At 53.8% G+C, this 27,989-nt stretch overlaps 12 protein-coding genes and 1 non-coding gene across 13 annotated transcripts; 5 read left to right on the forward strand and 8 right to left on the reverse strand.

Moving 5' to 3' along the window:
* Positions 1-1,399: 1,399 nt before the first annotated feature.
* Positions 1,400-1,744, reverse strand: BU25DRAFT_423064 (uncharacterized protein; the record flags this gene model as incomplete). Its single annotated transcript, XM_033708187.1, has 1 exon — positions 1,400-1,744. One exon carries the CDS (start codon positions 1,742-1,744, stop codon positions 1,400-1,402), a length of 345 nt encoding a protein of 114 aa, XP_033559905.1.
* A 1,206-nt stretch (positions 1,745-2,950) lies between these two features.
* On the reverse strand, positions 2,951-4,318 carry BU25DRAFT_423065 (S-adenosylmethionine synthetase-like protein; the record flags this gene model as incomplete). The annotated part of the gene is made up of 3 exons (XM_033708188.1): positions 2,951-4,037; positions 4,165-4,223; positions 4,277-4,318. 3 exons carry the CDS (start codon positions 4,316-4,318, stop codon positions 2,951-2,953), a joined length of 1,188 nt encoding a protein of 395 aa, XP_033559906.1.
* A 31-nt stretch (positions 4,319-4,349) lies between these two features.
* BU25DRAFT_109725 (uncharacterized protein) lies at positions 4,350-5,780 on the forward strand. The gene is made up of 2 exons (XM_033700325.1): positions 4,350-4,776; positions 4,829-5,780. The coding sequence occupies exons 1-2, from the start codon at positions 4,750-4,752 to the stop codon at positions 5,675-5,677; spliced, it is 876 nt and encodes a 291-aa protein (XP_033559907.1). The 5' UTR covers positions 4,350-4,749; the 3' UTR covers positions 5,678-5,780.
* A 46-nt stretch (positions 5,781-5,826) lies between these two features.
* On the reverse strand, positions 5,827-8,116 carry BU25DRAFT_441196 (glycoside hydrolase family 20 protein). The gene has a single exon (XM_033709221.1). The coding sequence runs from the start codon at positions 7,753-7,755 to the stop codon at positions 5,884-5,886; it is 1,872 nt and encodes a 623-aa protein (XP_033559908.1). The 5' UTR covers positions 7,756-8,116; the 3' UTR covers positions 5,827-5,883.
* A 788-nt stretch (positions 8,117-8,904) lies between these two features.
* BU25DRAFT_449802 (cytochrome P450 alkane hydroxylase-like protein) lies at positions 8,905-10,583 on the forward strand (the record flags this gene model as incomplete). Its single annotated transcript, XM_033709664.1, has 2 exons — positions 8,905-10,220; positions 10,337-10,583. 2 exons carry the CDS (start codon positions 8,905-8,907, stop codon positions 10,581-10,583), a joined length of 1,563 nt encoding a protein of 520 aa, XP_033559909.1.
* A 362-nt stretch (positions 10,584-10,945) lies between these two features.
* BU25DRAFT_345400 (uncharacterized protein) lies at positions 10,946-12,721 on the reverse strand (the record flags this gene model as incomplete). The annotated part of the gene is made up of 1 exon (XM_033703043.1): positions 10,946-12,721. The coding sequence occupies one exon, from the start codon at positions 12,719-12,721 to the stop codon at positions 10,946-10,948; it is 1,776 nt and encodes a 591-aa protein (XP_033559910.1).
* A 1,370-nt stretch (positions 12,722-14,091) lies between these two features.
* On the reverse strand, positions 14,092-15,766 carry BU25DRAFT_345209 (uncharacterized protein; the record flags this gene model as incomplete). Its single annotated transcript, XM_033703034.1, has 2 exons — positions 14,092-14,586; positions 14,636-15,766. 2 exons carry the CDS (start codon positions 15,764-15,766, stop codon positions 14,092-14,094), a joined length of 1,626 nt encoding a protein of 541 aa, XP_033559911.1.
* A 1,120-nt stretch (positions 15,767-16,886) lies between these two features.
* On the reverse strand, positions 16,887-17,576 carry BU25DRAFT_412382 (Thioesterase/thiol ester dehydrase-isomerase). Its single transcript, XM_033706777.1, has one exon. The coding sequence runs from the start codon at positions 17,544-17,546 to the stop codon at positions 17,085-17,087; it is 462 nt and encodes a 153-aa protein (XP_033559912.1). The 5' UTR covers positions 17,547-17,576; the 3' UTR covers positions 16,887-17,084.
* Positions 17,482-21,157, forward strand: BU25DRAFT_109737 (uncharacterized protein). Its single transcript, XM_033700326.1, has 2 exons — positions 17,482-18,364; positions 18,411-21,157. Exons 1-2 carry the CDS (start codon positions 17,799-17,801, stop codon positions 21,106-21,108), a joined length of 3,264 nt encoding a protein of 1,087 aa, XP_033559913.1. The 5' UTR covers positions 17,482-17,798; the 3' UTR covers positions 21,109-21,157.
* Positions 21,158-23,216: 2,059 nt separating this feature from the next.
* Positions 23,217-23,302, reverse strand: BU25DRAFT_t97. The gene has a single exon. It is a non-coding gene; the product is annotated as a tRNA-Tyr (tRNA).
* A 239-nt stretch (positions 23,303-23,541) lies between these two features.
* Positions 23,542-24,390, forward strand: BU25DRAFT_396489 (uncharacterized protein; the record flags this gene model as incomplete). Its single annotated transcript, XM_033704834.1, has 1 exon — positions 23,542-24,390. The coding sequence occupies one exon, from the start codon at positions 23,542-23,544 to the stop codon at positions 24,283-24,285; it is 744 nt and encodes a 247-aa protein (XP_033559914.1). The 3' UTR covers positions 24,286-24,390.
* A 293-nt stretch (positions 24,391-24,683) lies between these two features.
* On the forward strand, positions 24,684-26,132 carry BU25DRAFT_371570 (uncharacterized protein). The gene is made up of 2 exons (XM_033703987.1): positions 24,684-24,917; positions 24,971-26,132. The coding sequence occupies exons 1-2, from the start codon at positions 24,840-24,842 to the stop codon at positions 25,955-25,957; spliced, it is 1,065 nt and encodes a 354-aa protein (XP_033559915.1). The 5' UTR covers positions 24,684-24,839; the 3' UTR covers positions 25,958-26,132.
* A 543-nt stretch (positions 26,133-26,675) lies between these two features.
* BU25DRAFT_492645 (uncharacterized protein) lies at positions 26,676-27,873 on the reverse strand. Its single transcript, XM_033711655.1, has 2 exons — positions 27,227-27,873; positions 26,676-27,176 (listed from the first exon to the last, which is right to left on the reverse strand). The coding sequence occupies exons 1-2, from the start codon at positions 27,824-27,826 to the stop codon at positions 26,844-26,846; spliced, it is 933 nt and encodes a 310-aa protein (XP_033559916.1). The 5' UTR covers positions 27,827-27,873; the 3' UTR covers positions 26,676-26,843.
* Between the last annotated feature and the right edge of the window lie 116 nt (positions 27,874-27,989).

Raw genomic sequence — 27,989 nt, forward strand, 5'->3', positions numbered from 1 at the left:
TAGATGGGGTGGGAAGTTGGGTTGTTGCTGATGCAATCACGGTGTTGGGGTGAGGCCTGTGCTCATGCGACCAGACTTTAGTCTTAGTACTGTACAGAAGCGAAGGCTTCCGAGTGGCTGTTGATTGTCTGGTTGACAGTTGTGACAGCTTGGTAGACGTCATGCAGGGCATCAACGTTGGTAATAGCCACTCACAAGCTTGTCCGCAGTACTATACCATGGTGCAGATGTACTGATTGCATCACTGTCCTAAGTTTAGGGGGGTTTGTACATTTTGACAATCATTATATACTTGGAGCCGGATCCCCTGTTCAAGGTCTTAGCGGACTTCAACCTGAGTGGAAGATACTAACTAAGTTCTGCGAGCAGAAACACACGGAGATCTCTGCAATCGTATCGAAGCCGGACGAGATCAGAGACGCGGAAGGCATAGGCCCAAATATTAAAGCTGTCGACCAGAACACATTCAAAGGATAAAAGAATCATGCCAGGATGCTTCATGCCCGTGTACCATTCGAATATCTGCTTCGAGAACGTGCAACCTTGTGACGACCAATCCAGGAGCTGCAAGGGACGACCCTCCCATCTGTGGATAGGCCAGTTCCATTCTTGTGTCAGTGTCAGTGATGCAACCAGCTCTGGTACAGTCAGAAATCTACAGAGCTCGTTACAACTTTACTGGCGATGGCGAAGCTTCGTCACATCCGTTGAAGCTCTGAGGTCGGATATAGGAACCAGATTATGAATTGGGCTGGCCGCTCGAAGGCGACCTAAAGCCTCCTGAAGCGCTGGATGTAGAGGTATCGTGGTGCAGACACAGAGATACAATGCTTTGAGAAAGTCGACATAGGGTGGTGTCGACAAGGCTGAGCGGAATCTGTAGTTACATCAGCATTGAGCGCACGTATTAGATAGCAGGATTGATCAGGCCCCCACGCGCGAGCTGTAGGTGAGTTGTTTCTTCGCACAGATGCAACGGCGAGAGGCTGCGATAATGCAGGGCGTGGAGGTGAGGATAGACTGCAAACCGAGAGGGACTGGTGGAAGCGCGGACTGCGTTGGATTGTTGCGGCTTCGCAACATGTGTGGACGGCAGGTGTTGGGAAGCGCGGGTGGCGCAGTCACCATTGGCGCTTGCAATCGCTCATTCTACATTTGTGTCAGCAGCTGGGCAGAGCGCAATTGAAGCCTTGAAAAGTAGCAAGAGGCATCAAGTAGAAGAGAAGCCAGATTGCAGAGATCGCGGTACTAGCCGAAGCTTCCAAGTAACACATTCAGCATAATTACTACGGCTGCCTTCAGCGTCTTCTTGCGCAAGTCTACTGGTAATAACGTCAAGGCTAAGCTCTACCACTACTTTCAGATCGATCGAAGGTACGCTACCTGTTCTCTGCTCACCTCAAACTCTTCTCCTCGTTGACCCTGCACCGGTCCCACTTGCCTTCCTCGTCCCAGCCGCCTTCTTGCCTGGCTTCCCCTCGACCTCACCCACCAGCTTCTCTGCAGTCCCTACGACCTTATCCTTCGCCTTCTCCGTAGGAGTGCGTCTCTTCTTAACGACCTTAGTCCTCGGCCCGGTAGTGGTAGCTGTGGCCTTGGGCTTCGCGACGCGGCCGGTGGTTGTGCGAGGCTTCGACGTGTTGGCCGTGGTAGCTGTGCGCTTCTTTGGTATGACGGCGTTTTCGATCTGCTGCACGATGCGCGGCTTGCTATTGCCGGTGCTGGCGCGTGTTGAGGCTGGCATGTTGGCTCGTATTGCGCGTCGGTCGGTCAAGCTATGGGAGGCTAGGTCAGGTGTCTTATCTGGCGGCTTAATTGATACTCAGACGCAGAAGCATTTGAAATCAAGAGAGAAGTAGACAATGTCGAAAAGAAACGAGAAGCAGTGACGAGATAAGAAGACACGGGAAAACGACAGCCAACATACTTTTGTGGCAACACCGACGTGTAACGCTCAGAATAACAAGAAAAAACGCGTGAATTGTTGATGAAAACTACAGACTCCACAGTAAGAGGCACGTGCGACTTACTTTGAAGAGTTCGTGCAATGCAAGCAAGCGGAGGATGGACGTGCGACAGGAGCAAAGTCAACGACTGTAGTTGTTGATAATGCGGGAGGAGAGATTGCGACGCGAAGGAGGGGGATCGCACTCGACGACCTACTCAGCTCTCAAGCAAGACGTGTCTCACAACAACACCTACAAACAGGTGACCAGTGATCGATGATCACATGGGTCAGAAACAGCCGTGACTAATTGGGCAGCTGAGATGTTGTGTTGTTCCTGGCAAGGCTAGACTGTTCGGCGCGGGTTCTCCCATTTGTCATCGCGAAGCGGTGCGGTGATAGCTGTGCCTGAAGATCGACGCACGACGGGAGACTCGTGGTGTGCAGTATAGCGCGACTGCGAAGGAGTGTTGCACAAAGAAAAATGTTCCGGACACTTGACGGTCGATGATTGTGGCAGAAGTCAATGTTCAAAACCTGGTACTCTGTAAGCGCTAAATCTGCCAGCTGAGTGACTCACGATAGGATGCGATGCGATAGTGATGTTGGTCATGTTGATTATCCTAACGAGATAACCAACGTTCAATTGCTCTTATTAACTCCCACGGCGCAAACCGCGCTCAAGCCTCATTGTGCGCGTTGACAACGCACTCAGGCCTCATTGTTGAAGCTCCTATCTCTAACGCCGTGCATGGCCCGCACTGGGTGCACTTTCTATCGTGTAGACTCGGTAAAAGCCTCTGGAAACGAAACTGACATGCAAGGAAACTTTTGAAGAGGGCTGCTGATCACAGGGGTATATGCCCTTCCCGACGCCGAAACTTGTTGAAAGAAGAATTGCCGCCTTCTTCAAGATATGCATATCATATCGCAAAATCGTTACTTCTTGACCTTGTGGTTGAAGTTGATTCAAACCATTCGTGTGCAAACATTAAAGTTGTACATTTAGAGCTTAAGCTCCTTGGGCTTCTCCCAGGTGAAGTCCTGGTTGGTGAAGTGACCATTCTTGGCGGTCTGGTTGTAGATGGGGTTGGTGAGGTTCAGCTCCTTAACAATGACACCAGGGCGGAGGTCAAAGTTCTTGTAGATGATCTCAACGAGCTCATCGGAGGACTTGTCTGAGGTGCCGTAGGTCTCGACGAAGAGGGACAGCGGCTCGGCAACACCGATGGCGTAGGAAAGCTGGACCAATGCGCGGCGAGCCAACTTGGCGTTGACAAGCGACTTGGCGATCCAGCGGGCAAGGTAAGCGGCAGAGCGGTCGACCTTGGAGTAGTCCTTTCCGGAGAAAGCACCACCACCATGGGCACCCCAACCACCGTAGGTGTCGACGATGATCTTACGGCCGGTAAGACCGGCGTCACCCTGGGGTCCACCAATGATGAACAGACCAGAGGGCTGGATGTGGTACTTGACGTTGTCGTCAAGGTACTTGGCGGGGATAACCTTCTTGATGATCTTCTCCTTGATCTCCTTGCGGAGCTCCTCAGTGGTGATGTCCTCGCTGTGCTGGGCAGAGACGACAACGGTGTCGACACGGAGAGGAACGACGGCACCACCATCGTGGGCGTACTCAACGGTGACCTGGGTCTTGGTGTCGGGTCGCAGCCAGGGCAGGGAGCCGTTGTTACGGGCCTCAGTCATGGCAGAGTTGAGCTTGTGGGAGAGGATAAGAGTCAAGGGCAGGAGCTCAGGGGTCTCGTCGGTGGCATATCCGAACATGATACCCTGGTCACCAGCACCAAGCTTCTCAAGAGCCTCCTCGTAGTGAAGACCCTGAGCAATGTCGGGCGACTGCTGCTCAATAGCAACGAGAACGTTGCAGGTCTTGTAGTCGAAACCCTTCTCGGAGGAGTCGTAACCGATGTCCTTGATGGCACCACGGATGATCTTCTGGTAGTCAAGGTGGGCCTTGGTGGTGATCTCACCAAACACCATGATCATACCGGTCTTGGTGGCAGTCTCGCAAGCGACCTTGGAGAGCGGGTCCTCCTTGAGGCAGGCATCGAGGATAGCGTCGGAGACCTGATCGCTGTGAACACGTTAGTATCGTGTCCTTTTCGTATTGTTGAGTTTTTGGTGGTGGTTGAGAATGTAGCACGTCATGTACATATTCTTTGACTCCACTGTGGATAGAGAGAGGTGGGACGGTGACATACCAGATCTTGTCGGGGTGACCCTCACCAACAGACTCGGAGGTGAAGAGGAAGGTGTTGCCCTGGACAATGGTAAGAACAACGCGGGGCTTTCACGGGCAATTGCATGAAGTACCTTGCTGGGCGCAGTGCCGTTGGTGCCGTTGGGGACAGTCATTGTGAATAGATGTGAGGTAGCAACAAGATAGTCTAGGACTTGCGACCGCGTGAAATTATGTGAGAGGGCGAGAGGATAGGTGGAGGGAAGGAAGGAGGGGCCAGCGCGACTTTATGAGGGTTGGAGTCGTTTCCAATCTGCCGAAGAAAAACGTGCGTTCCTCCCACCGCAGCCTAAGCCGCCCGCGCTCCGAGTTCGCACTAGTGTAGCACGTCGTAGTGAACGAATCACAAACCATGGCTGCTCCACGATCACCGCCTTCAATACGGCAGAAATTATCAGAGACGAGGTTCCCCTCGATGCCCCACCACTTGATTTCCAGCCAGCCACCTTCCTTTCAGACCGCCTTGGGCAGAAAAGTGGCCGTCTTCCGCAGATAGCGACAGGCTATTCTGGTGACGCAACATACTGATACTTGGGTAACCGCAGCCATGAGTAAGTTCGGCACACTGGTAATGGTAAGGAGCATACTTGACACTCAGGATTTACTAGTATACTCATACAATACAGGGCCCAGCTGGCGCTGGCAAATCCACCTTCTGCACCGGTCTCATACAACACCTTCAGAACAACAAGCGCCCATGCTTCTACGTAAACCTCGACCCTGCCGCCGAAGACTTCGCATTCGAGCCAGACCTCGATATCAAAGACCTGATTAGTCTCGAAGATGTTATGGAAGAGATGAGCCTCGGCCCCAACGGCGGCCTGATATACTGCTTCGAGTTTCTTATGGAGAACCTCGACTTCCTAACAGACCCGCTCGAGGAAGTCACCGAAGACTACCTGATCGTATTCGACATGCCCGGACAAATAGAGCTATATACACACGTACCAATCCTGCCCGACCTCGTCAAGACACTGATGCACGGAAGCTTGAACATCCGCATGTGCGCCGCATACCTCCTCGAAGCAACCTTTGTCGTCGACCGACCCAAATTCTTCTCCGGGACACTATCAGCCATGAGCGCCATGCTTATGCTCGAAATGCCGCACATCAACATCCTCAGCAAGATGGATTTGGTCAAGGGGCAGGTAGCGAAGCGCGAGTTGAAGCGGTTCGTACAAGTCGACGCTGATCTGATCGAGGATGATCCGTCGCGCAAGACGACAGACGAAGAAGACAACAGGAAGTACAGGGATCCTGCGACAACGGAGAGTCTCATGAGCGGCTCAGCGTTCCACAAGCTCAACAAGGCTGTTGCGCAGCTGATTGATGACTTCAGCATGGTCTCGTACCTTAAGCTGGATGTGCAGGATGAGGACAGCTTGGGCGCAGTGCTGAGCTACATCGATGATGCAATACAGTTCCATGAAGCACAAGAGCCCAAGGAGCCTAAGGAAGCAGATATGGACGAGTAAGACGGAGATTTAGACGGGCATTTGCACAGATGGCGTTCAGGCATCGAAATTTTGGCAGCATTGACAGGCGCGTTGGTTACAAGGGGGAGGCGGCACGGAGCTACGATACCCAAATTCAAACATCAACTTCGACAACTCGCGGAATCTGACTTGATGCACACACATCCTTCGCTAACCAACAGGTCAACGAATTCAGCCACTACCGATTAAGTCAGGCCCAACTGGCACTGGGGTCTCCTCCCCCCCTCACTCTCCATTTCACAATACGGCATCCTCACCGGCTCGGCCTTAACCCCCTTCGCCAGCAGCCTTTCCCTCAGATCGCTCAGCCTTGGGCTGGCTTCGATCTGGCTTCTGTTTTGACCTTCAGAGTCTTTTGCACCACTCCACAGCACCTCCCCAACCGCTGCAGCTCTCGGCCAAACCATCTGATCCAAGTTTACCACATCGGTCTGCTCGCCCCACATATGAGCCTCGCCGCCGATGACCAGGTGTTGGAGGTGTTCAGGGATGCCTTCGTAGGGGTCCTTCGAGTAGATGAGCCGCCAGTTGTGGAAGGGCGCGCAGTAATCATCGTACGGCCAGGCGTCTCTTGAAGGGGAGCCGGGGGCGAAGTCGAGCCATTGGCCCTTGCCGCAGTCAAGGTACCAGTACTTGTAGTTCCCAACCAGCGCTTTGTGGCCGGCTTGGACGATGGAGAGGACGGCTTCGTCGCTCTGCCAGCTTTGTACGATCACGTCGGAACCAAGTGTCAGATTCCACGTCAAGAGCATTTCTTCCCACACAACAGGCGTAAGACCTGCTTTCCTCACCCGCTCGTGGTTCGTGGAGACGAAGGCTTGCATCAGCGGCTGCAAGACCTCTGGATCGCTCGACTTGACCGTGTCGTCCAGGGAGTACGCGTTGAGGTTCACTTCGTCGCCGCCGGTGTGGAAGTACGCCGTGTACGGTTTCACTCTTGGCATCAAATCTGAAAACAGCGTATTCAGGAACTTATCCACTGCTGTCGAGTTCAACTTGAGCGTGCCGGAGGGTGGCTCGGCGGCGTACGTATCCCAGTCTGGTTGCTGGTTGTATGCGGCGATGAGGTCGGGGGCAGAGTACCAGATGCTGGATGTATGGCCCGGCATGTCGATCTCGGTGATCAGTTGAATGCCCTGGAGCGCTGCGTGGCGCTGCAAATCTGCAAAGTCGGCGGCGGTGTAAATTAGGTCTGGGCGATACGCTCCTTTGCGGGCGAGATTGGACGATGAGGGAATTTCTAGAGGCCAGGACTGCGAGTCTGTGGCGTGGAGGTGGAGACGGTTCATCTTGGTGTAGGCAGCGGCATCGATTTGACGTTTGATGTCTGGGACGGGGATGAAGTTTCGCGATACGTCCAGGTTGATGCCTCGGTGCTCGAATTTCGGTTCATCCTGGATCGTGATAGGGGCCAGGGGCGTGTAGACATGTTCTCCATCTGAGTGCTGAAAGAAGAGTTGCGTGAAGGTCGTCAAGCCTCGCGCAATACCGACGCTACTGTTCGCGGCCACTGTTGCAACGCCCTCCTCCGTCAAAATGAGGGTGTACGATTCATCCACATCTCCTGCCAGTGCCTTTGCGACGTCTGACAAGTCGGAGGCGAGGAGACAGATGTTGACGTGGTCCACATATCTGGCCTTCTTTCCTCGACTCGGCTCGTCCCAATTCCGCGGGTGAAATTTCCATGGATAAAACCCCTGCTTTAAGATTGTCTTCCAGGCCGATCGAATAGCGTAGTCGATTATGTCCTCGCTGGATACTCCTTCGACTTCTCTTTCGTGATTGTAGTCTTGGAAGGGCTCTGTGTAGTGCCTATGAAGGCTCAAACCTTCGCCAGCGTTGATCTGTGAAAGAGTGTCTGTATTAGAATTGGACGCGAAGAGGAAGGGTGCTTGACCAGTGTGGTAGTCTAAATTTCTTACGCCAGCCTCATACCAGTAGAATGTTACGTTTTTCAATATCCAGAGTACAGCGTCTCCATGCTCGTATGACTTGGGAATCGGCCACAAGGCCAGTGAAGAAGTTATGAGGTATGGTGCAAAGAGGGGAAACTTCATGTTGACGATACACTTGAAAGGAAAGGTGGGAGAAGGGGAGCAGTCAAGTAGTGTACCTGGTCATTGACAAGCAATTACGCGTGATGCAACAGGCGGGATATGGAACGAAGCTGGCGCAAGGAGATGGGATCCGGTAAACCTGATGTGATGCTCCCGCATTCAATTGTTCCTCAGGGCTTTTCGTTCGTGTACCAGTAAGCAGCCTCACTGTTGATACCATTGAGGGGCTCGAAGGTGGTCGAACCATTGTAACGGGAAGCTCGAGGGTCGATGTTGCGGGGTCAATGTGGGGCATCCGCGAGGTCTCCTGGGCGGAGATGCCTTTTGCGAATTTGGCATCTGTGTCCATGGGCAATTTATCAACAAGATCGAGTGCAATTATGTTGGAAGACATCCTGTGTTCGAGGGACACAGAGCACGCACTTGGGATGACGAAGCACGCAGCCGAAGGAAGCGCCCAACGATCAAAACTCTCCGCTTCTGCAGACGTATTGCACAACACCAATTGCTCGGATGCACCTCTCGACTTTGCGCACGAGCTCACAGAACCCAAAGCCGTGCCCAACTTTCTCCACCGCAATCGTGCAAATTTCCCAATGGAGACAAATCCTTCCCGAAGCCACCAACCGTCAACCATCTGATTGGCTCTCGGACCATGGAATTTCAAGAGGTCCGTTAGCACTTTGCTCGCCCGTCCGAGAGTGACCTTGCGCTTCACTCGATCATGCTCCACGCCTTCCCCGCTCTTCGACATCTGCCAGGGCACTTACACGAGCGAATGCTACGCGGCGAATTGGCAACCATGTCGTATTCAGCGCATCTTCCGACCGAACATGGCAGTCCGTGATACCGAGGTGCGCATATGAAGCGTTGGAAGGGCACAAGACCATCTACGTAAGAGTACAATGAGCGGTTGAAGTCGTGTTGGCGAGGCCTTGATTGGATGCCGCGGCACGATAGATGTGCCGATATTGAGTGATGGAACGGTTGACGGAAACGTGAATGGGCCGCAAGAGTTGACTAGACTAGTGCGACACGAGAAAGGTGTATACATATACCCTGTCTTTGCCTCTAGTATTACCCGGACTTCGAAAGACTTTGACATTGCTGAGTGCCGTCGAAGTTGAGGCTTCACACGAGGCCTTCAACATGCCTGCCATGGCCAATATCATACCTGCTCACTTGTCGACACCGTATCTTCTCGGAGGCCTTGTCGTACTATACATCGGCTACAGAATCGCCCTAACAATACACATCGATGCCAAAATCCGCAAACTCGGTGCGCGGGCACCTGTAAGAAAGACATACGTACCTTTAGGGCTGGACATGGCATATGAAGTCATCAGCTACGCACTCAAAGACAAGAGCTACGAGATGTGGATCCAGATGTTTGACAAATGGGCCGGACCAGGACGATACACAATCGAAGCCGGTGTAGGAGAAAGAGTTATCCTGACCGCCGAACCAGAGAATATCAAAGCCATCCTCGCAACCCAGTTCAAAGACTACGGAAAGGGCGAGCAGTTCAGAAAAGACTGGCATGCGTTTCTAGGAAATGGCATCTTCACAACAGACTCCACACTCTGGCACAACTCGCGCCAACTCATCCGTCCCCAGTTCATCAAAGACCGCCTTTCGGATATTGATATCTTCGAAACACACACACAAGTCCTTCTCTCCAAACTCGCTGGCGGCCAACCAATCGATACACTGGATATGATGTTCCGCTACACGCTCGACGCAGCGACACACTTCCTCCTCGGTGCCAGCGTCGACTCCCTGCACCACCCACAAACCAAATTCGCCGACGCATTCTACAACGCGCAGCGCGTACAATCCATCATCGCCCGCGTGGGTCCTCTGAACTGGGCCGTTCCCCGCAAACGGATGCGCTTTTACGACAGCATCAAGACCATCGATGAATTCGTGAGCATGTACATCGACCGCGCCCTTGCCTTATCCACGGAAGAGTTGAATGAGAAGAGCAACCACGACACCGACTACACCTTCCTTCACGCGATCGCAGGCTACACGCGGGACCGGCAGATGCTGCGCGACCAACTCGTGTCCGTGCTGCTCGCCGGCCGCGACACCACAGCCTGCACGTTGACGTGGGCGATATACCACCTCTCACTCTCCCCGTCCATAACCGCAAAGTTACGGCAGGAGATTATCGACACCATCGGGCTGGCAGAGAAACCGACGTACCAGCATCTGAAGGATATGAAATACCTGCAGCACGTGCTGAACGAGACGTTGCGGCTGTATCCTGTGGTGCCGTATAATGTCCGCATGGCGCTCAAGGATACCACGCTGCCGACCGGCGGTGGGCCGAGGGGCGACCAGCCGATTGGGATTCTGGCTGGGACACCGATTGGGTACAGCACGCTGGTGATGCAGCGCAGGGCAGACTTGTATCCGGGGAGTGAGACAGGGTTTGCGGATCCGACGCGGTTTGTGCCTGAGTAAGTCCCCCCCCTTCTTCTTCCCCCAAGAATGCCTACCCCATCCCCTGCCCCGAGCCTCCCCCTCTCTATCCCCAAGCCTCTCATATCAAAACTCTTCGCTTACCTTCTCACAGACGCTGGGACTCCTGGACCCCCCGCAGCTGGACCTACATCCCGTTCAACGGCGGCCCACGGATCTGCATCGGACAGCAGTTCGCGCTCACAGAGATGGGGTATACACTCGTACGCTTGCTGCAGCGGTTTAGCGGGATTGAGAATCTGATGGATGGCGAGCACCCGGGGCTGCATGCAGATATTGTGCTGCAGCCAGCGCGGGAGGTGAGTGTTAGGTTTGTGGAAGGGGTGGGGAAGAGTGGGTAATCTGGTTCCGAGTGAGAGAAAAGGCATGGAGAGATGTGGAGAGATGCGGAGAGAAAAGGAAGAAAAATGGGAAGAAGGGAAAGGGCGCCGATAACTTGATATCTGATGATCAGTGTCTTGATGTTTGATATGATTCATGAGTTCTGAAGAGGAGAGATATAGTACAAAGTATCCAAGATCGTGTCCAAAAGTCGTATCCAAAATATCCCTAGGTATCTGATACCTCGTAGCGAGAGTAAAGAAATGGTATCCAACAAGCCATATCCCGCTGCCGTCATGTTTGCTCCATGAAACATGCATATAGCCAACCTATGCGCCAAACACCCGTAGGTCGTGAAAATCTCATCATCGTAAATGGTCGTCTAAACCTCACCAGCGAGCACACTCCCGCTCCCTACACTACCTCCCAAATCCCAGTAATTCCTCTGACTACTCCCGCTCCTCTTACTCTTCTTCGTGCTCTGACTCGCACAGCTAGAGCTGCTCCTCAGCGTCTTCTGCCTCAGACCAGCCTGGGGATTATAGTGCGTGCGATACATCGTACCCGACTCCCTGCGTTTCGCCTCCCTGGACTGCCCAGAGGACGACGTCGGGAGCCCTCTCTCCGTCGTCCTGCTGACCAAAGGGTGATTTTGGCGGATCATAGCCGCTCGACGCGCGGACGTGCCCTCGTCGGTGGCACATGTGGAGGCAGAGACTCGTCTTGTGGGTGTCGGGGTACTGGAGCGGCGGGATGTGAAGCGCTTCACGAGAAAGTTGAAGATCATCTTGACATCAAGGTCGCGCTCCCAGTATTCTCGCTCTCGGGCGGCATCCTCTGTGGCAGCTCGCGCTGCAGCAGCGGGGTCTGGGTGGGATGTGTCCATTGCGTCGATTTCATCGGGCTCTTCTTCGATACCCCATAACGAGGCCTCGCTATACGTGTGCGACGTCTGTTGGGTTGGGAATGTTGCCGCGAATTGTACCGAAGCGGGTGAGGGGGTGAAGGGCTGCGAGCTAGTCGGGCCTGAGGATGCGAGATTGGTTGCAACATTTGGTGATAAACCTGCATACTCAGGAGTTGTCTGGGCGCGCTGGTACGTGGAGAATGCACCTGGGTGCTCGGAGAGTTGGTGTACTAGGACCCCAAGTTCTTGTGCTACGCGCTCGAGGACTCGTGTCTGCCAGTCCTCTTCAGGGTATGCTGACACATCTGCAACCGCGTCTTGTAACACTCGATCTGCCGGTGAAATCGTTGGAGAGGCCCCTTTTGGTGTCATGGCTTCCTCGGGAAGACTCTCACCAAAGATAACGGAAAGCGTGTCGTTGTCAAGACCGATGAGATCGCGAATGACGCGTGTCGTGAGTCGCTGCCAGAACGACATGTTCTCTGTGCCCTCATCTGACCCTTCGCTCTGTTCACTCGTAACAGTCCGGGCGATTGAGCTCACAGAACTCGTGGTGTCTTGCCGTGCAGTCTCTCTCTGACTGCGGGTAGATGCAGCCATACTCATGCGCCGTCGTCTTCTTGTTTCCCTCTCAATCTCCTCAAGTACAGCTTTGCTCTGCTCCAACCGCCACCTCTCAATACGCTGCCGTCGTTCTTGCTCTTCAGTGACTTCGTCTGTATCATCGAGAATGGTGAAGTGTCGCTGCACACTCGACCGCCGTCTCGCAGCGCGTCTGCGTGAAGAGCGCTCGAACTGCCACATGTGCTCCTGCATGGTAGCGTCTGGCTGAAAGGATCCCAGTCCATCGTGGTTCGGCAGCACTGTGTCGCCGCTCTCTTGTAATCTGCTGGTGGACAGAGCATGTTCAGAGGGCTCGTGGAAGGCATGAAGACCGTCGTCTAGGCTGTCCAGCTCCTCTTCTGTTCCGAGGAATGTGCCGTTGTCGTCATCTTGATCTGAGCGCGCTGCTGTATCGAGCGAGCCAAACTCACTGAAGCGTGACACGCCAGCTGTCCGGGGCGTGCGTTCAGTCGAGGTTGTGTGTGTGCGAGCGGCCGTGGAAGGTGCAGTTGGCGAGAAGAGGACCCATTCTTCTGACTCTTCGAGGCGTCGCTTTAGCTGCTGTGAGCTAGTTGCGACAGCCGCAGCGGGCTCAGGTGCATGCAATTGTCGAGAGGTTCGGGGACGGTGTTGTTGGGCAAATGCCATCGTTTGGTGTGATTAAGGGGTTCGTCGAGGGGTGTGGTCGTGGCGATATAGGAAGGAGCTTCTGACGTGTGAGAAGCAAGCCACGAGGTATATCGGTCAGGTGCGGAGAGGATGAAGGGAGAGGGTGGGTTCTTGGGACAAGGCGACGAATACACGCCCCAGGAGCGAGCAGTGTCTTTGGTTATTGTCGTGAGTACCTCATGCCTCGCTGCGACATTCGGAGCTCGTCGAGCGGTGAATTGAGGGGATAACTGGTGTCCACGGGTAATGATGTTACCACGACGCGCTAAGATAGATCAAGCCACCGGTTTCAGCGGGCTCGCAGGACAAGTGGTCAGGCGCAAGTCGTGGTACAATAAAGGCGCAGATCGTCAAAGAGAAACGGGGACACGCTGCTTCTCTTTGTTGGTTCAAAGCAAGCCAAATCCAACAAAACGCGTAAAAGACACTGGGCGGTGATATGTGTAGTCGACCTGCTGTTGGGCCCGCAGCTGATAAGCTCCCTATCGCGATCACGGCGGGTCGGGATCTGCCTTTGTCGTCAGACCTGCATTGGGATTGCACCACCGCCGCACCGCCGACGTGATTTCTGATCTTGATGCTGAGATGCGCCCACAATTACGACGCAACTTAGTTTGCTTGGCTCAGTAGCTGCGAATGAAGTCTAGCTGCTGTTTGCTTGTTGTTTGGATGAGACACTATCAAAGACGTCATTTGTACGACTGCTTGAGCCTGCACCTGCACCAGCGCTCACATCACAGGAGACCTCAGAACAAGGAGGCCGAGGAGCCCGTGGTTGACCGTAGGAGGGTCATAAGGCTGAGGTTTGGCATGCGGCTGACATGGCATTTGGACGCTGCCAACCGCTTACACAACGGGCCGGCATGCCGTGTAAGCCTCATGCATGATCTGTCAACCGTCCTTTGCTGGGCACTTCGTCAAGCAGACAAAAATGTTGCATCAAGAGCCTCTGGAACACACGCAACGCAACGATGAATCTACGTGAAGTCGACGTCAGCACAGATTACACCACTCTTACGCCCAAGCTCGCCCGCCTAACTTGCCGTCCGCGGCATCACCATGTTGTTTTGACAAACTTCTTCTCAGACTTTTCTTTCTGACAGCGCAGTGGGCAACAGACAGGTCGAGACTGGTGATTTGAGTCAAGCAGTGGGACGATATCGGTGCTTAGTAATATGATGGGTTTGTGCTTGTACGTAGATATCTCAAAGAGTCGCTCCAATCCATTGCCAGACTTCCACGCCGTATATAATCCCATAAACAACCGTCGGCAGGATGAAGAAAGCAACCGCCAACGCCAAACAGACTGAAACGAGCGTAAGAATCATGGATATCGTGGCATGCAACGCCTAAGATGCAGAATCGTACTCAGGTCCAAAGACTTTCTTCGCGTCGTCTTCGGTCATCTGTTCTCCCTCGCCAACATGAGGGTATCTCCTCATCTTTCTTTGACGTTTGCCGTCAAGAGTGTCCTTCAGTATGCAATCTCCATTCCCCTGACAAATCTGCTGGCGGCCCAAGTTCTTGAATCTTGGACCTAGAGGGCCATTGACGTAGTGATATTGGCCTAGGAAGCGGTACTGTCGAGGGTCGCCGAGTGGGTAGAACTTGTCGCCCCAGTGTCCGGCGAAGTAGAAGAAGCCAACGGGTGCTTCAGGGGTCAGGTTCGAGGTTGTGAGGTGGTCGCGCTGATAGTCGTAGGTGTACGAGTACATGTTCATACTGGGATCCCAAAGAGGACCGCGGTCGGTGACGTCGTGCAGGATGCCGCCAGGGAGAACGTAGGGGTGTACGCCTGCTGTAGCATACATGGCGTGAGTGCCGGTTGCGGAGAATCCAACGGGCTACTGACTGTCAGTGTTATTCGTGTTTGCACGCATGTTCGCAACTTACCCTCTTGCCAATCTTCTCTACGGCGTCCCATGTGTATGCTTCACCGAACGCATGCTCGCTGAAGAACACTGCTTTAGGGACACCGTTGTGGAACCGCACGGTCGTGTGTTCCCAATCACCGACGTGATTACCGAAGCGTACGTTGAAAACTGTGTTTCCGAGATTGTAGCTGTAGAAGAAGAACCAGAAGGCGTCTACTACACCGTCGCCCTTGGGCACTACGACGAGCACTGCAGGCGCGTCGCTCCGGCCACCAACTACCTTCTTCCCCTCGAATCGACGGCGATCTTTCATCAGCTCTGGTTGCCAAGTCTCTTCTTCCGGCTCTACAAGTTTATCACCTTCCGGTGTGCTGGTGGGTATCAGGCGTCCTGGCGATGTGAAGTCGGGGCGAATACCTCCCCTATCTTCGGTGTCGCCAATTCCTGCATGCCACCATGCTTCCTTCTTGTAGTTCTGATCACCCTCAGGGTGATTCACTTCTTGGTCTTCATCTTCCCAATCGGCACCATCGTCGCCGTCGCTTGGGACTTCAGGTATGTTGGTGCTTCCTCCTAACCACCTCGGTCGATCCTCTACGTTGTCGTCACTTTGCAAGTATACGAACCGGCCCCATTTGTTCAGCTCATTCAGAGTTCGGACGTTTGGGTGATCGTCGGTGGCTTGAAGCGGGGTGTAGTTGAGGTGAGGCGTGGTATGTATCAAATGGTCGGTCATGTCGCATGGCCAGAAGTTCTCGCCGGAGTAGAGATGGATTAATGGCGCATGCTCCAAAACGTACTGCGGAATCTCAACCACCTCCTTCCCGTCGTGATCTTCTGGCAGTATCCGAGCATCTTCTTTGAAGCTGCCCAGGTCTATCTTCTCTGCATCTTTACCGTCCAGCGGTGTTTGCTTTTTGCCCTTACTTGTCCACCGTAACTTGTTGAGATGTGATATTCCACACATGCCAAACCAGTCGCATGTTTTCCTGTCTATCCATGATTCTGATGATGCAACCCATGCCTTCTCTTCCATTCGCTCCGACCAGGGTGTGATTTTGTCAAAGAGCACATTTTGGTATATCTGCGAGAACGAGAAGAGGCCAAAGAATGTCCCAGCGGCGGCAATGGCGGGTTTTCTGCCCTTCATCTGATCGTCCAATTCTCTCGAGGAGCCACTAGTGCCAGCAATAGACGTGAGAGCCTGCCCGGACGTACGTTCATTCGAAGGATGGTCGTTAGGAATGTCGATAGTAGGTAGGTCGTAGTCGTAAAGAGCGTCCGGCGCAGCGTCTGGTGTCGCAGTGGGGGTCGTCGAAGAATACACTGCTATCGAGGGATATGCAGGGACGTGGATGGAAGATATGGATGACGGCGGGAGCCATGACGGCAGGTGCTCCCCGAGCGGCACTTGCACGCCGCCATGCTGGAAGTACGGAACGATAGGCACTGTGCAGTTAGCACAAGATTCTACGACTCAAACAAGGAAGTCTGGCAGCGAATGATGGACGCCGAAGTTGCCGGCGCTGACAAAAGCGCAGAGAAGGCTGTCAAACTCCGAATGTTCATCGAGTCTGCTGCGTGAATGACTGGCCGAGGAAGCGTGCGGAAGATCGACGCCACCCAGACCTATGGTTGACAGCGATAGCCCCACCAAGGCTTGAAGAAAGTGCAACGAACGCTGCACAGGTGGGAAGCGGCGGAAGCAGCGGAGCCACAAGGATGACATAGAGGTCTGTGGATCGGTGTAGGGCTGCCGGACTTGCGCGGAATGCTACTTACTGGTGAGCTTTGACGTGGCTGTAGTAATGTTCTTGTTATGCGCTCAGTGCCTAGCGAGGACAATTCGATCGAACTGCTGTAGCAGGAAGACACATGAGTGAGCAATGTGGTTTCAAGAGTCGCAGCGGCGGCAAGACGTCAGGGAAGCTGGGGCTGGAACTAAGCAGGGGTCCAGCTGCGGCTCCCCGGAGTGCATGCCCAGCTGCGTGCCACGAGCTTGACCCCCGCCGTTTGCTGGGTATCCAAACGTTGGGTCGCAGAACGTGCATGTCGTCGTCGTCGTTTGTACGGGTAATCGCACGGAAATGGGGCGAACTTACCCATTGAGGATCAGGGTCTGGTGTGGGCTACTGGATGTTGTCTTGCAAGCGTGTCTGCGAAGGTTCAGGTCACCGAGGCACTCCGAGGTCTCGTCGAACGGATGTGGCGGGACTGTTTGCATACTCGCGCACCTCAGACAAAAGTAGCAAGGAGAACGAGTATGGTGATTTGATGAGTGCAGATGCCCTTCATTGAGATATGTTTGTACCTTGTAGATGTAGGCGCTATCACCGTTCAAACCCCAGAGCCAAGCGGCTATCACAGAGGCGTCCAGTTCAGGCGCCGTCAATCTTCGCAATCCGAGTGGAGTTCGATCATCCATGGAGCGCGGACGAGACCTCAAAGAAGACAGCGTGACCCCTCACCTAAACCTTCACAAACTTTGTGTGACTTCCTGTGGCAACCACAGGCCCTGGCTGGTCATCGACGACTTTCCATATCGTAGCCGTCGTGAACGCCAGTGTGCCTCCAACCTTGTCGCACTTGCCCTCGATCTCTACCCAGTCGCCGTCCTTCGCTGAGCTCACATATGAGATGTGAATGTCCGTCGACACGCCAGCCTTGTCGCGGTTGTCCCATGCTGCAATTGCAATCCCGCCGACCCAGTCAATGAGTGTAGCAGACACTGACCCGTGAATGCCGCCGTGTGTGTTGACGTGGTTCTTAGTCAGCAAGAGCCGCGCTCGCACGACACCTTTCGAAGCATAGATCAGCTTGATGTCGTCAAGCAGAAACTGGTAGACGGGGCTGCGAGGCTTCCTGGCTTCCCAGAACTTTTGAACGTGGGCGAGGGTATCGGGATTGTTGGGTGCCTGTGTGGAAGCCATGATGCAGGTGGGTGTTGAAGAATTTGGAGCTGGAGAGGGATGGCAATTTTAGCAATCGCAGATCAATTTACCAATCGGAGGTGGGGCATCGTTGCTCCGTTGGACAGCGGTGAAACGAGGAGTACCCCCAGAGCCCTCCGAGCGAATGCAGACGACACTTGTGCTGTTCCTTGCTGATAGACAGTCATTCTCGCGCGTCGCTGGAGTCCCTTGAGTTCCTTCGAGCTCCATGCATGCGCTCACGCAGCCACCATGAGCGACCCCGTTGCAGCGACCGCGAATGCGCCAGATACGACCGCCGGTGAACCGCTCAACGATCTTGTAGAGGAAAAGGCAGCAGACACAGCGTCTCAGAAAGAAGCACACCAGACGCCGCCGTTCGATGTGAAGGCCCTTACAGACCGCGCACTGCAGTTCTTGGCCACAGCCAGCAACGAGACGCTCGGAGCGTGTCTGGTGGGCCTTGGTGCAGGGACATACCTGATACTTGGCCGAGTCGGCCTCGTGCTCATCGGCGTCGTCGGTGGAGTCGTGCTTCATGCGACATGGGAGGGGCAGTCACAAAGTGGCGAGGATGCAGAGCACAAGGGCAAGAGCAGCGAAGCCAGGAAACGGGAGCTGGGCGCGCACGTAGCGAACAGGATTCTGGATTGGAGAGACAAGAAGGAAAGGCAAGATGGCGATGCAGACGGCTCAGACGGCTCAGACCTGAGCTTGAAGCTCTACTCGGGCATGAATCTCGACTACTCACAGTTCAAGCCAGAGACAGCTGCAGCGTTGACAGAGCTGACAGACGCTGTCATTCGGGACTATGTCAAGTATGTCCTCGGTACGCTACAGATAAACCTATCTAATGCAATACAGATGGTGGTATTCACCCATTCTGCCTGCCGAAGATGCTTTCCCCAGCTCGTGCCGCCAAACCCTCACTGCCTTCATGCTCTCTGTGTCAGCACATCTCTCCCGCAAGCGACCTGCCGACAACTTCGTCGACTTCGTAACGCGCTCATCTTCCTTCATCATCATCCTCCTGCAGGAGCTGTCAGCTGCCATTATAGCTTCTCCAGGCGACGCACCGAGCGAAGCTGTCGACATATACCTCAAGATGAAGCGGGACAGCACGCTCGCAAACATCCTCGATGCCGAGTACCAGACACGGCAGTTCAGTGTCGCCGCCGAAGACATTCTCCAAAACTATCTAGAGCACAAGACGTACAACTGCATGCCAGCAAGGATATTTTTGCACCAGATCCTTGCCAAGGTCATCCTCGAGATGATCGTAGTGAGCTGCTCTAAGCCGGAGTTCATCAACGGTTGGATCGTATACCTCCTCGAGGACGGCGAGCCTGAGCTTATGAATGCCATCGACGCGGGCGTCGAGGAGTCGTCTGGGCAACTGCAGAATGTCAAGAACAATATCGAGAAGACTACGGGAGAGACTATATCGCCAGAGCGCAGAGAGCACGGGCGGCGCGTTAGCAGGGCCCAGGACGCGATGGACGAAGCTATGCAGGAAGCACAGCGTCTGAGTCGATTGATAGCTAAGGAAGACGCGAAACGCCTGAGGAGCCTGGACGAGTCGACGTCCTCCTTGACTGACGATCATTCGGCAAGCACCACGCAAGGAATTGTGACCCCAACATCATCGCAGAGCGAGGCTACAACTGAGGGCGAGGCGACAGGCTTAGGCATCTCCGCCCCGCCGGCGCAACCGCCCTCGCAAGCCGCACCAGCATCACCACCAGAAGCTACTGAGGAGTCGAAGAAGGCATTTACTAGCTTCGATCAGCTGCTAGGCAACAACCCGCCAACCGCACTCCTCGACGATGACGATCGACCAGTGCCAGCAAGGCCACCTCCTCTTACACTTTACAACAGCACGATATCCATCTTTGACGACAGCATGCCAGGGGAGAAGGGCGTTATAAAGAATAAACCCAACGCAGAGTACTTGATTCAAATCGAACCCTCTTCTCACCACCACTCTGGATGGATGACCGCTCGGAAGTACACCGAGTTCGAGACGTTGCACGAGGTTATTCGTCGCATTGCAGCTATCACAGGCACGACTGGGTTTATTGAAGCTCATGCCGAATTACCTAATTGGAAGGGCCACTCTAAGCCTTCTCTTCGAGGCGAGCTCGAGCGCTACTTGAACGATGCAGTCAAGTACAAGCCACTGGCCGAAAGCGAAGGTATGAAGCGTTTCCTTGAGAAGGAGCTCGGAACTGGCAAGACACCAGGTGGCGGCTTCCCTGGTATTGGCTGGGCGGGCCAGACCTTCGACACCATGGGGAAAGGCATAGGGTCTACGTTCGATGTACTATCCAAGGCGCCAAAGGAAGTCGCTGGAGGAGGCAAAGCTCTCTTTGGCGGTGTCACTGGCGTCCTGGGCAGCGTTGCACCCTTCGGGGCAAAGAAGAACCGCGAATCTGTCACAAACGTCACCAGCACCAATACACCAAGCGCTATCAGCAGCACCGCCAATCTCTCCCGAACCTCCACGAACACAGCTGAGCCTCCGAAGACCCGTCACAGCCGAGCCGAGTCCATCGTCCCCGAGCTTCCCACACACATCCGTTCAGAAAGTACTTTATCACTGGCTTCGAAACGCACATCGATGGAGTCAATTCGCAACCCCAACTCGCCGGTTATCGACCAGCAACCCCAACGCGAAGCTCAGATGGAGCGCCGACCTTCCTACAATCCTGACGGTGATGGCAAGCGCTCTGGCCGCTCCTCCCGCTATGGATCGAGGGCCAACAGTCGCGCTCCAAGCCCGAGGAGAAGCATAGACCTCAGCCCTGCCCTAGGCGGCGACCAGATTATGAACCTACCGCCCATGCCCAGTGAAATCACGGATGACTACAGTAGCACCCCGCCTCGCACATCTCTCGATCCATTCCACGCCCGTAATGTCTCTCGGACGTCTTTGAGCTCGATGGCGCCATCGAATAACGACGCCGCGTCGCCCGTACCTCCCCTACCACGTCGCCCATCAGCAACCTCAGTGACCGCCTCCACCACAACGCCTCCAGCCAAACCCACAAAGCAACCCAAAACGCACACGCCCCTTTCCGAGCCCGAAACAACCGTCCTAATCGAACTCTTCTTCGCGGTAATAAACGAACTCTACACCCTCTCCTCAGCTTGGACACTCCGGCGCACGCTCTTAAACGCAGCAAAAACCTTCCTCCTGCGCCCCGGAAACCCCCAACTCGCATCCATTACCACGCTCTTCCAAACAACACTCGACTCCACAACCTCTGACGAAGGTCTAGCACGCCAGCTGCGGAAGATCAGAGAGAACGCCTTGCCGACAGAGGAGGAATTGAAGACGTGGCCGAAGGGGGCGAGTGAGGAGGAGAAGGAGAGATTGAGGGTTAAGGCGAGGAAGTTGTTGGTGGAGAGGGGGATGCCCAGTGCCTTGACGAGTGTTATGGGGCAGGCGGCGAGTGGGGAGGCGTTGGGGAAGGTGTTTGATTGTTTGCAGGAGGAGAGGGTTGCGAGGGGGGTTATGTTTGGGTTGATGTTGCAGGGGTTGAGGGCCGTCACGCAGTGATACGGATGTAATGATTATGTACGATACGAACAAACGATGATGATTATGGCACACAAGGCGAGATCTAGAATGTTTCGTGCCAGCGCCCATTCACTGGCTGGATGTCTATGTCTATCAGCTGACTCTTGAACCCATCGGCGCGCTCTGTCACTGTAAAAAGCGGTCTGGCTTCCGGCTCTCTATCCTCTTTACCCCACAACCCCCCAATCCCATCATACCAAAATTGGAATTTATCAAAAACATGTGCCCAAAAAGCATTCCAACAGACGTGATGCCTTCGTCGCTGCAAAGCAAGTCAATGTTACCAAAAAGCCGGTCCATCGGGCACATGGCAAGTGTCTCCCGAACCCTCCTGATGTTCTTTGCCTTTCAGAGGTTTTCAGATCTTGAAGCAAAACCAGACATCCTGATATCTTTCTGCTCCTGGAACCTTTCGATCAGAAACCGTATCGCGACTTCGTTGTGGCTTTCCAAGTCGATTAGAATATCCTGAAATACAAATACATGCTTATTCCTTTGTTCCGGTGCTGGTTCTTCCAAATTTTTCTCAAATGACAAGGGGATTGCTCTACGTTCTTCTTTCCACCGGACTGTCATATCAAAGACACGAATTGCCAAACCACATGGTCGTGTGACGCTTTCTGATTACACTGCAGCTATATGTACCTGTCATTGCACTTCGACAGTCACCATTAACCGCACTCATCTCTTCATGCCCTTAAAACAATACTGCAGACAAGTCGTGTCTCTTCTATCCTCTTGCTGCAGATTGGTTCCATCCAAAGTGTGCCTCGGTCTGTTTTATGTTCTTGCCCTTGCTAAGGCAGAAAGCCACTGAGCATTCTGAGCAATTTGAAATGCATCCACAATCAAAGCTCCTCGTGAGATGCTGTATGACTTTCTCTGCTCCTCCAACAAAAGTGCTCCCGTCAAACCCATGTTTTCCCGTCCAGCAAAAGTCGATGACTCAAGACACAACCTCTCTGCAACGTTAATACACGCAAACCAAAAAAGATTTATTCAACAAAAATGTCCATAGAATCTGAAAGCTTGGATGGTATGCACGTCGCCTCGACAGTGAGGTACGAAAGGTCTCTTGTTGCACCTGACTCTCTCTCCTAACAATATTCCCAAGTATCAAATTTAAGAATTCCAAGTCTGACGACTGATGTGTTTTTTGAGTTCAGAATCATGAGAGCACGGCCTCATGTCTGTGTGCCTCTTTCTTTCCTCCACCAACTGTTAAGTCGTCAAGATCGATGTCTGCTCTGTCGCTTTGGGCTTACAAGATTCAGTGCAATTGTCGATATCATATACATCAAGACTTACGTCATCCACGCAAAAAAAAAAAAAAACTCCCCCAAGTTGTATCGAAACGAGCTAAATGCTTGTATCATAATTCTGTTGCTGGGCCTGTGGTATTGATACGCACAACATCTGTATTCGATCGCTCTTTTCCATAGATTCCTAACACTACACTGGCATCTCTCACCTCTGAAAGAGAGATGAATCCATGGCATGGCTTCCACTTCAGAACTGGCTGGGGACTTCTCATGCCTTTTTTGCCTACAAACGACCCAGGCTGGTGGATATACCTGCCTGAGATCAAATTGATCAAAAATCTACAATGCTCTCCGCAATGTCCTGTCTCCTTCTGTCTAGGATCGCTCTCAGGAACTTTGATTATAGGTCAAGATTTCTGCTCTGATGTTCCTCTCTCTTGCCCCAGAAAGGTGAAGGACTATGCACCACAAAGTGCAACGTCGAGACTTAGATGTGTTTGTTCCTGCTGTCCTTCTCTGAAGCCGAGATTGTCCAATCATGGACCCAAACTAGAACTTCAAACATTGATGCTCTTTCCTCTAGAACGAGACGAAAAATGGCCGAATGTTTCTGTAACGTTGGATCCCGAAAGCGTAGGAACACGGACTGCTGTTTGCGGACCGCTTCAACTATTGTGCAAAAGTATTCAATGTGGTACTAAGCTCCAATGTCTCTTCTCGCTTGTCTCTTGTTGCTTACTGAGGTGCTGGAAGGGTTTTTCGTTTTTGCTTTTTGCCAAAAGAGATTGCTCAAGCATCGCGAGGACGCTATGAGCGCAAAAAATATCTCCGCTCCCAGAATCGAACTAGGGACCTTTCGATAACAATGAATATTACAGTCGAACGTGATAAACCAACTACACCAAGCGGAGTTATGCGACTGAATGCCGCGCTCGTGTCTGATTTGACTGATGAAGAAAAGTTAAAATATAATGTTTATATTGGAATTAGAAATGTCGCGCAAGGGTGCTAATGTCCGATGAGAAACTACAATTTCAGTGGATCGAAAGTTTCCTCGGAAGCGCTTGGCATCTGACTGTGCTAGTTCTCCGTTTACCGAGTTAGCTTCCAATCACATCCCACTCACCTCACCAACTTCACCACCTGCACAATGCCCGACACAGCCGACGAATGGGAGTACGAGTATGACGATGTCGAGACAGAGGACTTCTACATCCCAATCGACTTGTCGAACGTCCCCAAAGGCCAGAAACATGTCGACAGCGAGCGCCGCACAGGTCATCCCACGCTCTTGAAGAGCAGACTACGCGCGCTCAACGCGCAGCGCGGCCAGCAACAGGATGCGCAAGTAGTCGACAGCACCAACGGGCAGGAGCCAGAAACTTTGGGCGAAGCACAGATCATTGGCTTGCATACCGAAAACCCGCTCGTTATGTATAACGGCCAATTGCTGAGTCTTCAATGGGCGTCGACGATTGGGACGGACATGTTCTTCGCAAAGCCGGACACGGATGCAGACTCTGAGGAGAAGCCGCTTCGTTCGCTGCCAAATGTGGATCTGCTGGCTATGAGCTCTGCAAAATTAGTTGCGAAAGTCGGGCGTCTGCGGCCTCGAGATGATCTTTTCGACGATGTTGATGAGGCGAATGGAGCGACTGCGCAGAATGCAGCTGCCACGCAGCCTGAGGTAAATGTCGGGGACGCGCAAGAATCTGCTGAAGTGTCAGAGCCAGCGTCCACGAGCTTTCTTGCAAAACTGAACGCGGCGAAGGCAAAGAGAGGGGACTCGAAGCGTCTTGCTATCTCTAAGTCCGGTGATGGCTTGCATCTGATGTCTGAAGCGGTGCGGCCTGGTACAGAAGATGGGGGTGATGTTGAGATGGGCGGCACTTGATGAATATAAACGGAGTCCTGCGAAAGAGCTGAGAATTGCAACGCGGTGATGGAAAGGATATGTAAAGGTGTGGACCAAACAGTGCCTTCCCTGGGCATGCTTGCCGTATACACGATAATGAGCTGTGGCTTCCAACTCAACGTAGCGCCTGCCTTGGTCAACAACGAACCCAACAAACCGGTATCTCGACATTCTGGATCTGCTCACAATACCCACGTGGCCCTTACAGGAGAAAGCCCAACTGAGTGACCTCATCTTCACTCTTCACCTACACTGATTACATCATTACCCTATTCACCTGTAACTGCATCACTAATGCAGCCCTAAATGCAACCGCCATGGCATCGTCCTCGCGCTACTCTCGTCGCACACGACGAGATAGACTCAGCATCAACGTCGTCCCTGAGCAGTCGCTCGATGCTGAACCTCGATCACCGTACCTACATTGGCTCTTTGGCGAGAGTAGCGAGGTTTATATCTATTCACGATTGGTGGACGATGATTCCGACAACGTAGATGATGGTACTGGCTACACCAAGGCAGATGCCGTGATCATGAAGGAGGTGGCCGCTTGGCTCGAGCTGCGTGAACACGATGAGTTCTGGGTGTCAAAGAGCAGACATGCTGGGCAGGTAAGTCTACCTATTCACGTGGCACAGCGTAAGAGGATTGACAAGATGGGCAGATCTTCCTCCCTACAACCAGCCAACTCCTCGCACGACTAAAAGACTCAGAATCTTCTCTGCCTTACACAGGCAACGGCGCCGAAGCGTTCGATGCTCTTGTTCAAGCTATCGCATTGCAGCTATTAGCATCCTGCTACACCTTCCTTCCTGCCTCTAGTGCCAACCACCTGCCGCTGTTCCAGCAAAGGACTGGCAAAAGGCTCGTGACCGCACTGCGAGCGCACGCCTCATTTCGTCTCTCTCCAGCTGCTGGGCATCATGCTCGCGCTTCGTCCGAGACCCATGCGTGGCCTGGTCTCTACACAGGACCAGAGCCGGAGGATACACTGGCAGAGACTGTCAGTCAGCGGCGACGCTTTGCAAAACGTAACAGCGGGTACGTCCCTAGCTTTGCAGCAAGCGGGTGGACAGATGGTGCGAACGACCCGTATCGTCGGAGACGCGGCTCATCGTCCAGCTCATCTTTCGAGACTGGCATCTTCAGAAGGCTGACTTGCCAGCCATCGACACCGAGAAATCCACACAGCAAGCACAACGCCTTGTTCTCGAGGTTCCTTTTCTGCAAGAAGAAGGGGGATCTCGATCCTTCAGACAAACACCCGCGCAAGAAACCATTCCAACCAGTTACTACACAGGCAGTACAACGCATCCCGTCTGTGATACGCCTACGGCATACAGAGTCAAATCCTCGCATGGGAGCAGATCCAAATCCTAAGCACCCAACTTCTGAGTCAAGTCCCAAGCTTGTTCGCCATACGAGCTCTGACCCGTCCATCAGCAGCAAGTTCAGGTACAAGCTCGATATTCCAGAGATCCGTCGTACATCGGCCACACCGAACGCCAGTCACGAGGTCCAAACTCCATTTTCAATGAGAGGCGTTGGGAGAGGCGGCATGATCTCCGCACACAAATACCCAGAAGAAACACAAATGGAGAGACGACCCTCGATAAGCCAGATCACCAGACTCCCTCCCATACCTTCATAGACTGGAGGCCGATCACTCTTCAGCGCACCGAAGCCGCAAGGAGAAGATAACAACGAACAGGATGGCGATGACGTGTACTTCGACGTGGCAAGCCCAGTGTTGCTGCAAGACGACAAGTGCCGTGAAGATGACGCCAATGATGATCAACCGAAATCCTCTAGCCTACACTACAATGACCGCCACACAGAAAACAACCGTCAGATCCAAGATGACCGCAAACTGGACTTCGATGACAATGGCCAAACCGCGGCAGACCGCCGGAACGACACAGACTACGGCACGGAAACCGGTCACAACTCCCGAGAGCGCTCTTCGCCATCTGAGCATGACAACCGCAAGACTAGACACAACCATGGCAACAGGACAGATCCAAACGTCTACCCCCCACCTGACAACCGCATCCATGACCGCCTGGCACGCGATATGTCAGGCATGTACGACGACGACAACGGGCCAGATCCTGTTTCAGATCCGAGGCTGATGAAAGTCATGGCTCGTCAACAGGATTCAAGTGATGACTCGAGCAGCAGTGATAGCGGGAGGACGGTGATGGGCCCTGTGGGGAGGGATCGAAGACGCAAGAGTGTCAAGCATGCAGCGGGTTCGTTTGATAGTGAGGTTGCGAATAAGTTTAGACTGGTGAAGGAAGATTCGATGGCGGAGAAGGAGTGCTCGAAGGAACTCGAGGGTGCGGAGGTACGGTGAGGTGGCGAAGATGCAGGGGGACACACAGCTTGAGTCCAGAAATTGGTAGTTAGACATGAGTGGAAAGCTACGTACTCGCACGCTTGCATGATGCGCTTCTTCTCCTCCCGCTCCATAATTGTAATTATACACAATATCACATGCTTCCTCTCTCATCTTCTCATCTTCACCATACCACCCTCTACTGCTTCGCCCTCTTCTCCTTATCGCTCGTTGTCTGACTGACATTAAGACCAAGACCGTTCGAGTCGAGGTAGACCTTGTTCGCAGACTGCTGCAGGATCTGGGCAATGTTCCTCGCGTTCTCGAACTCTCGCAGATCGACGTATGTGCGCGACTTCTTGATGGCGTCTCCGATCAGCTCGGCGGAGCGTGCCTCACCCTGGGCGCGGACAACGGTGGCTTGCTTCTCCTGGCGCGCTTTGTCGACGACGAAGGCGGCGCGCTGCGCTTCTTGTTGGGCGACTTGCTTGGCTTCGACGGCGGCGGTGAATTCGGGGGAGAAGGCTAGGTGCTGGGGCCTCGTTAGTACAGGTTTGGAGAGGGTGAAGGGAGAGAGCTTACTGTAAGGGAGACATCGTCGAGCATGATGTTGAACCTCGCCGCTCTCCGGACAAGGTTGTCGCGCACCAACCGTGAGACGTTCTCACGCTGAGTGATGAGTTGCGAAGCATTGAACTGCGCAACCACGCTCTTCAGCACCTCATTGACAATCGACGGCAGCACCCTCTCATCATAATCCGTTCCCAACGTCCTGTAGATCTGCGGCAGCGCCTCCACCCTCGGCCTGCTGAGCACTCTGCACGTAATGTTGACCATCTGCAAATCCTTTGTTCCCGTCAAAGACGCCACGTTCCTCGGCTTCGCGCGCACGTCGTACGTGATGGGCGTCTCGAACCACGGCATGTTGAAGTGCGTGCCCTCGTTGTAGATCTCCTTCTGCACACCGCCCAAGCGCGTGTACTTGATGGCGCGGTGTCCTCCGTCGACGTTGAACAGCGCGTTGTTGGCGAGCCAGAGGCCGCCGCCGAGCAGGACGAGGCCTGCGATGCCGCCTGCTGTGCCTTTGGGGGCGCCGCCGCCGGAGCCGCCGAGGCGCGAGGTGCGGCGGGTGAGCTCATTTTGGATGCGCTGCCAGGCTTCCTTTGGGTCGGGTGCGGCCATTGTGGATGTGCGCGACGGCGGGGGGAGGGGCGGGTGGTGAAGGCGGGCGAGGGGTGGGTGGTTACGGCGGGCGAGGATGTGGGAGGCGTTGATGTTGGAGTAAAGTGGTGATGGAATCGAAGCAAAGTTGCCGCCGATTCTCCGATTGGCCAGCGATGAGGGA

This window comes from Macroventuria anomochaeta (assembly GCF_010093625.1).
Source record: "Macroventuria anomochaeta strain CBS 525.71 unplaced genomic scaffold BU25scaffold_24, whole genome shotgun sequence".
Taxonomy (NCBI): Eukaryota; Fungi; Ascomycota; class Dothideomycetes; order Pleosporales; family Didymellaceae; genus Macroventuria; species Macroventuria anomochaeta.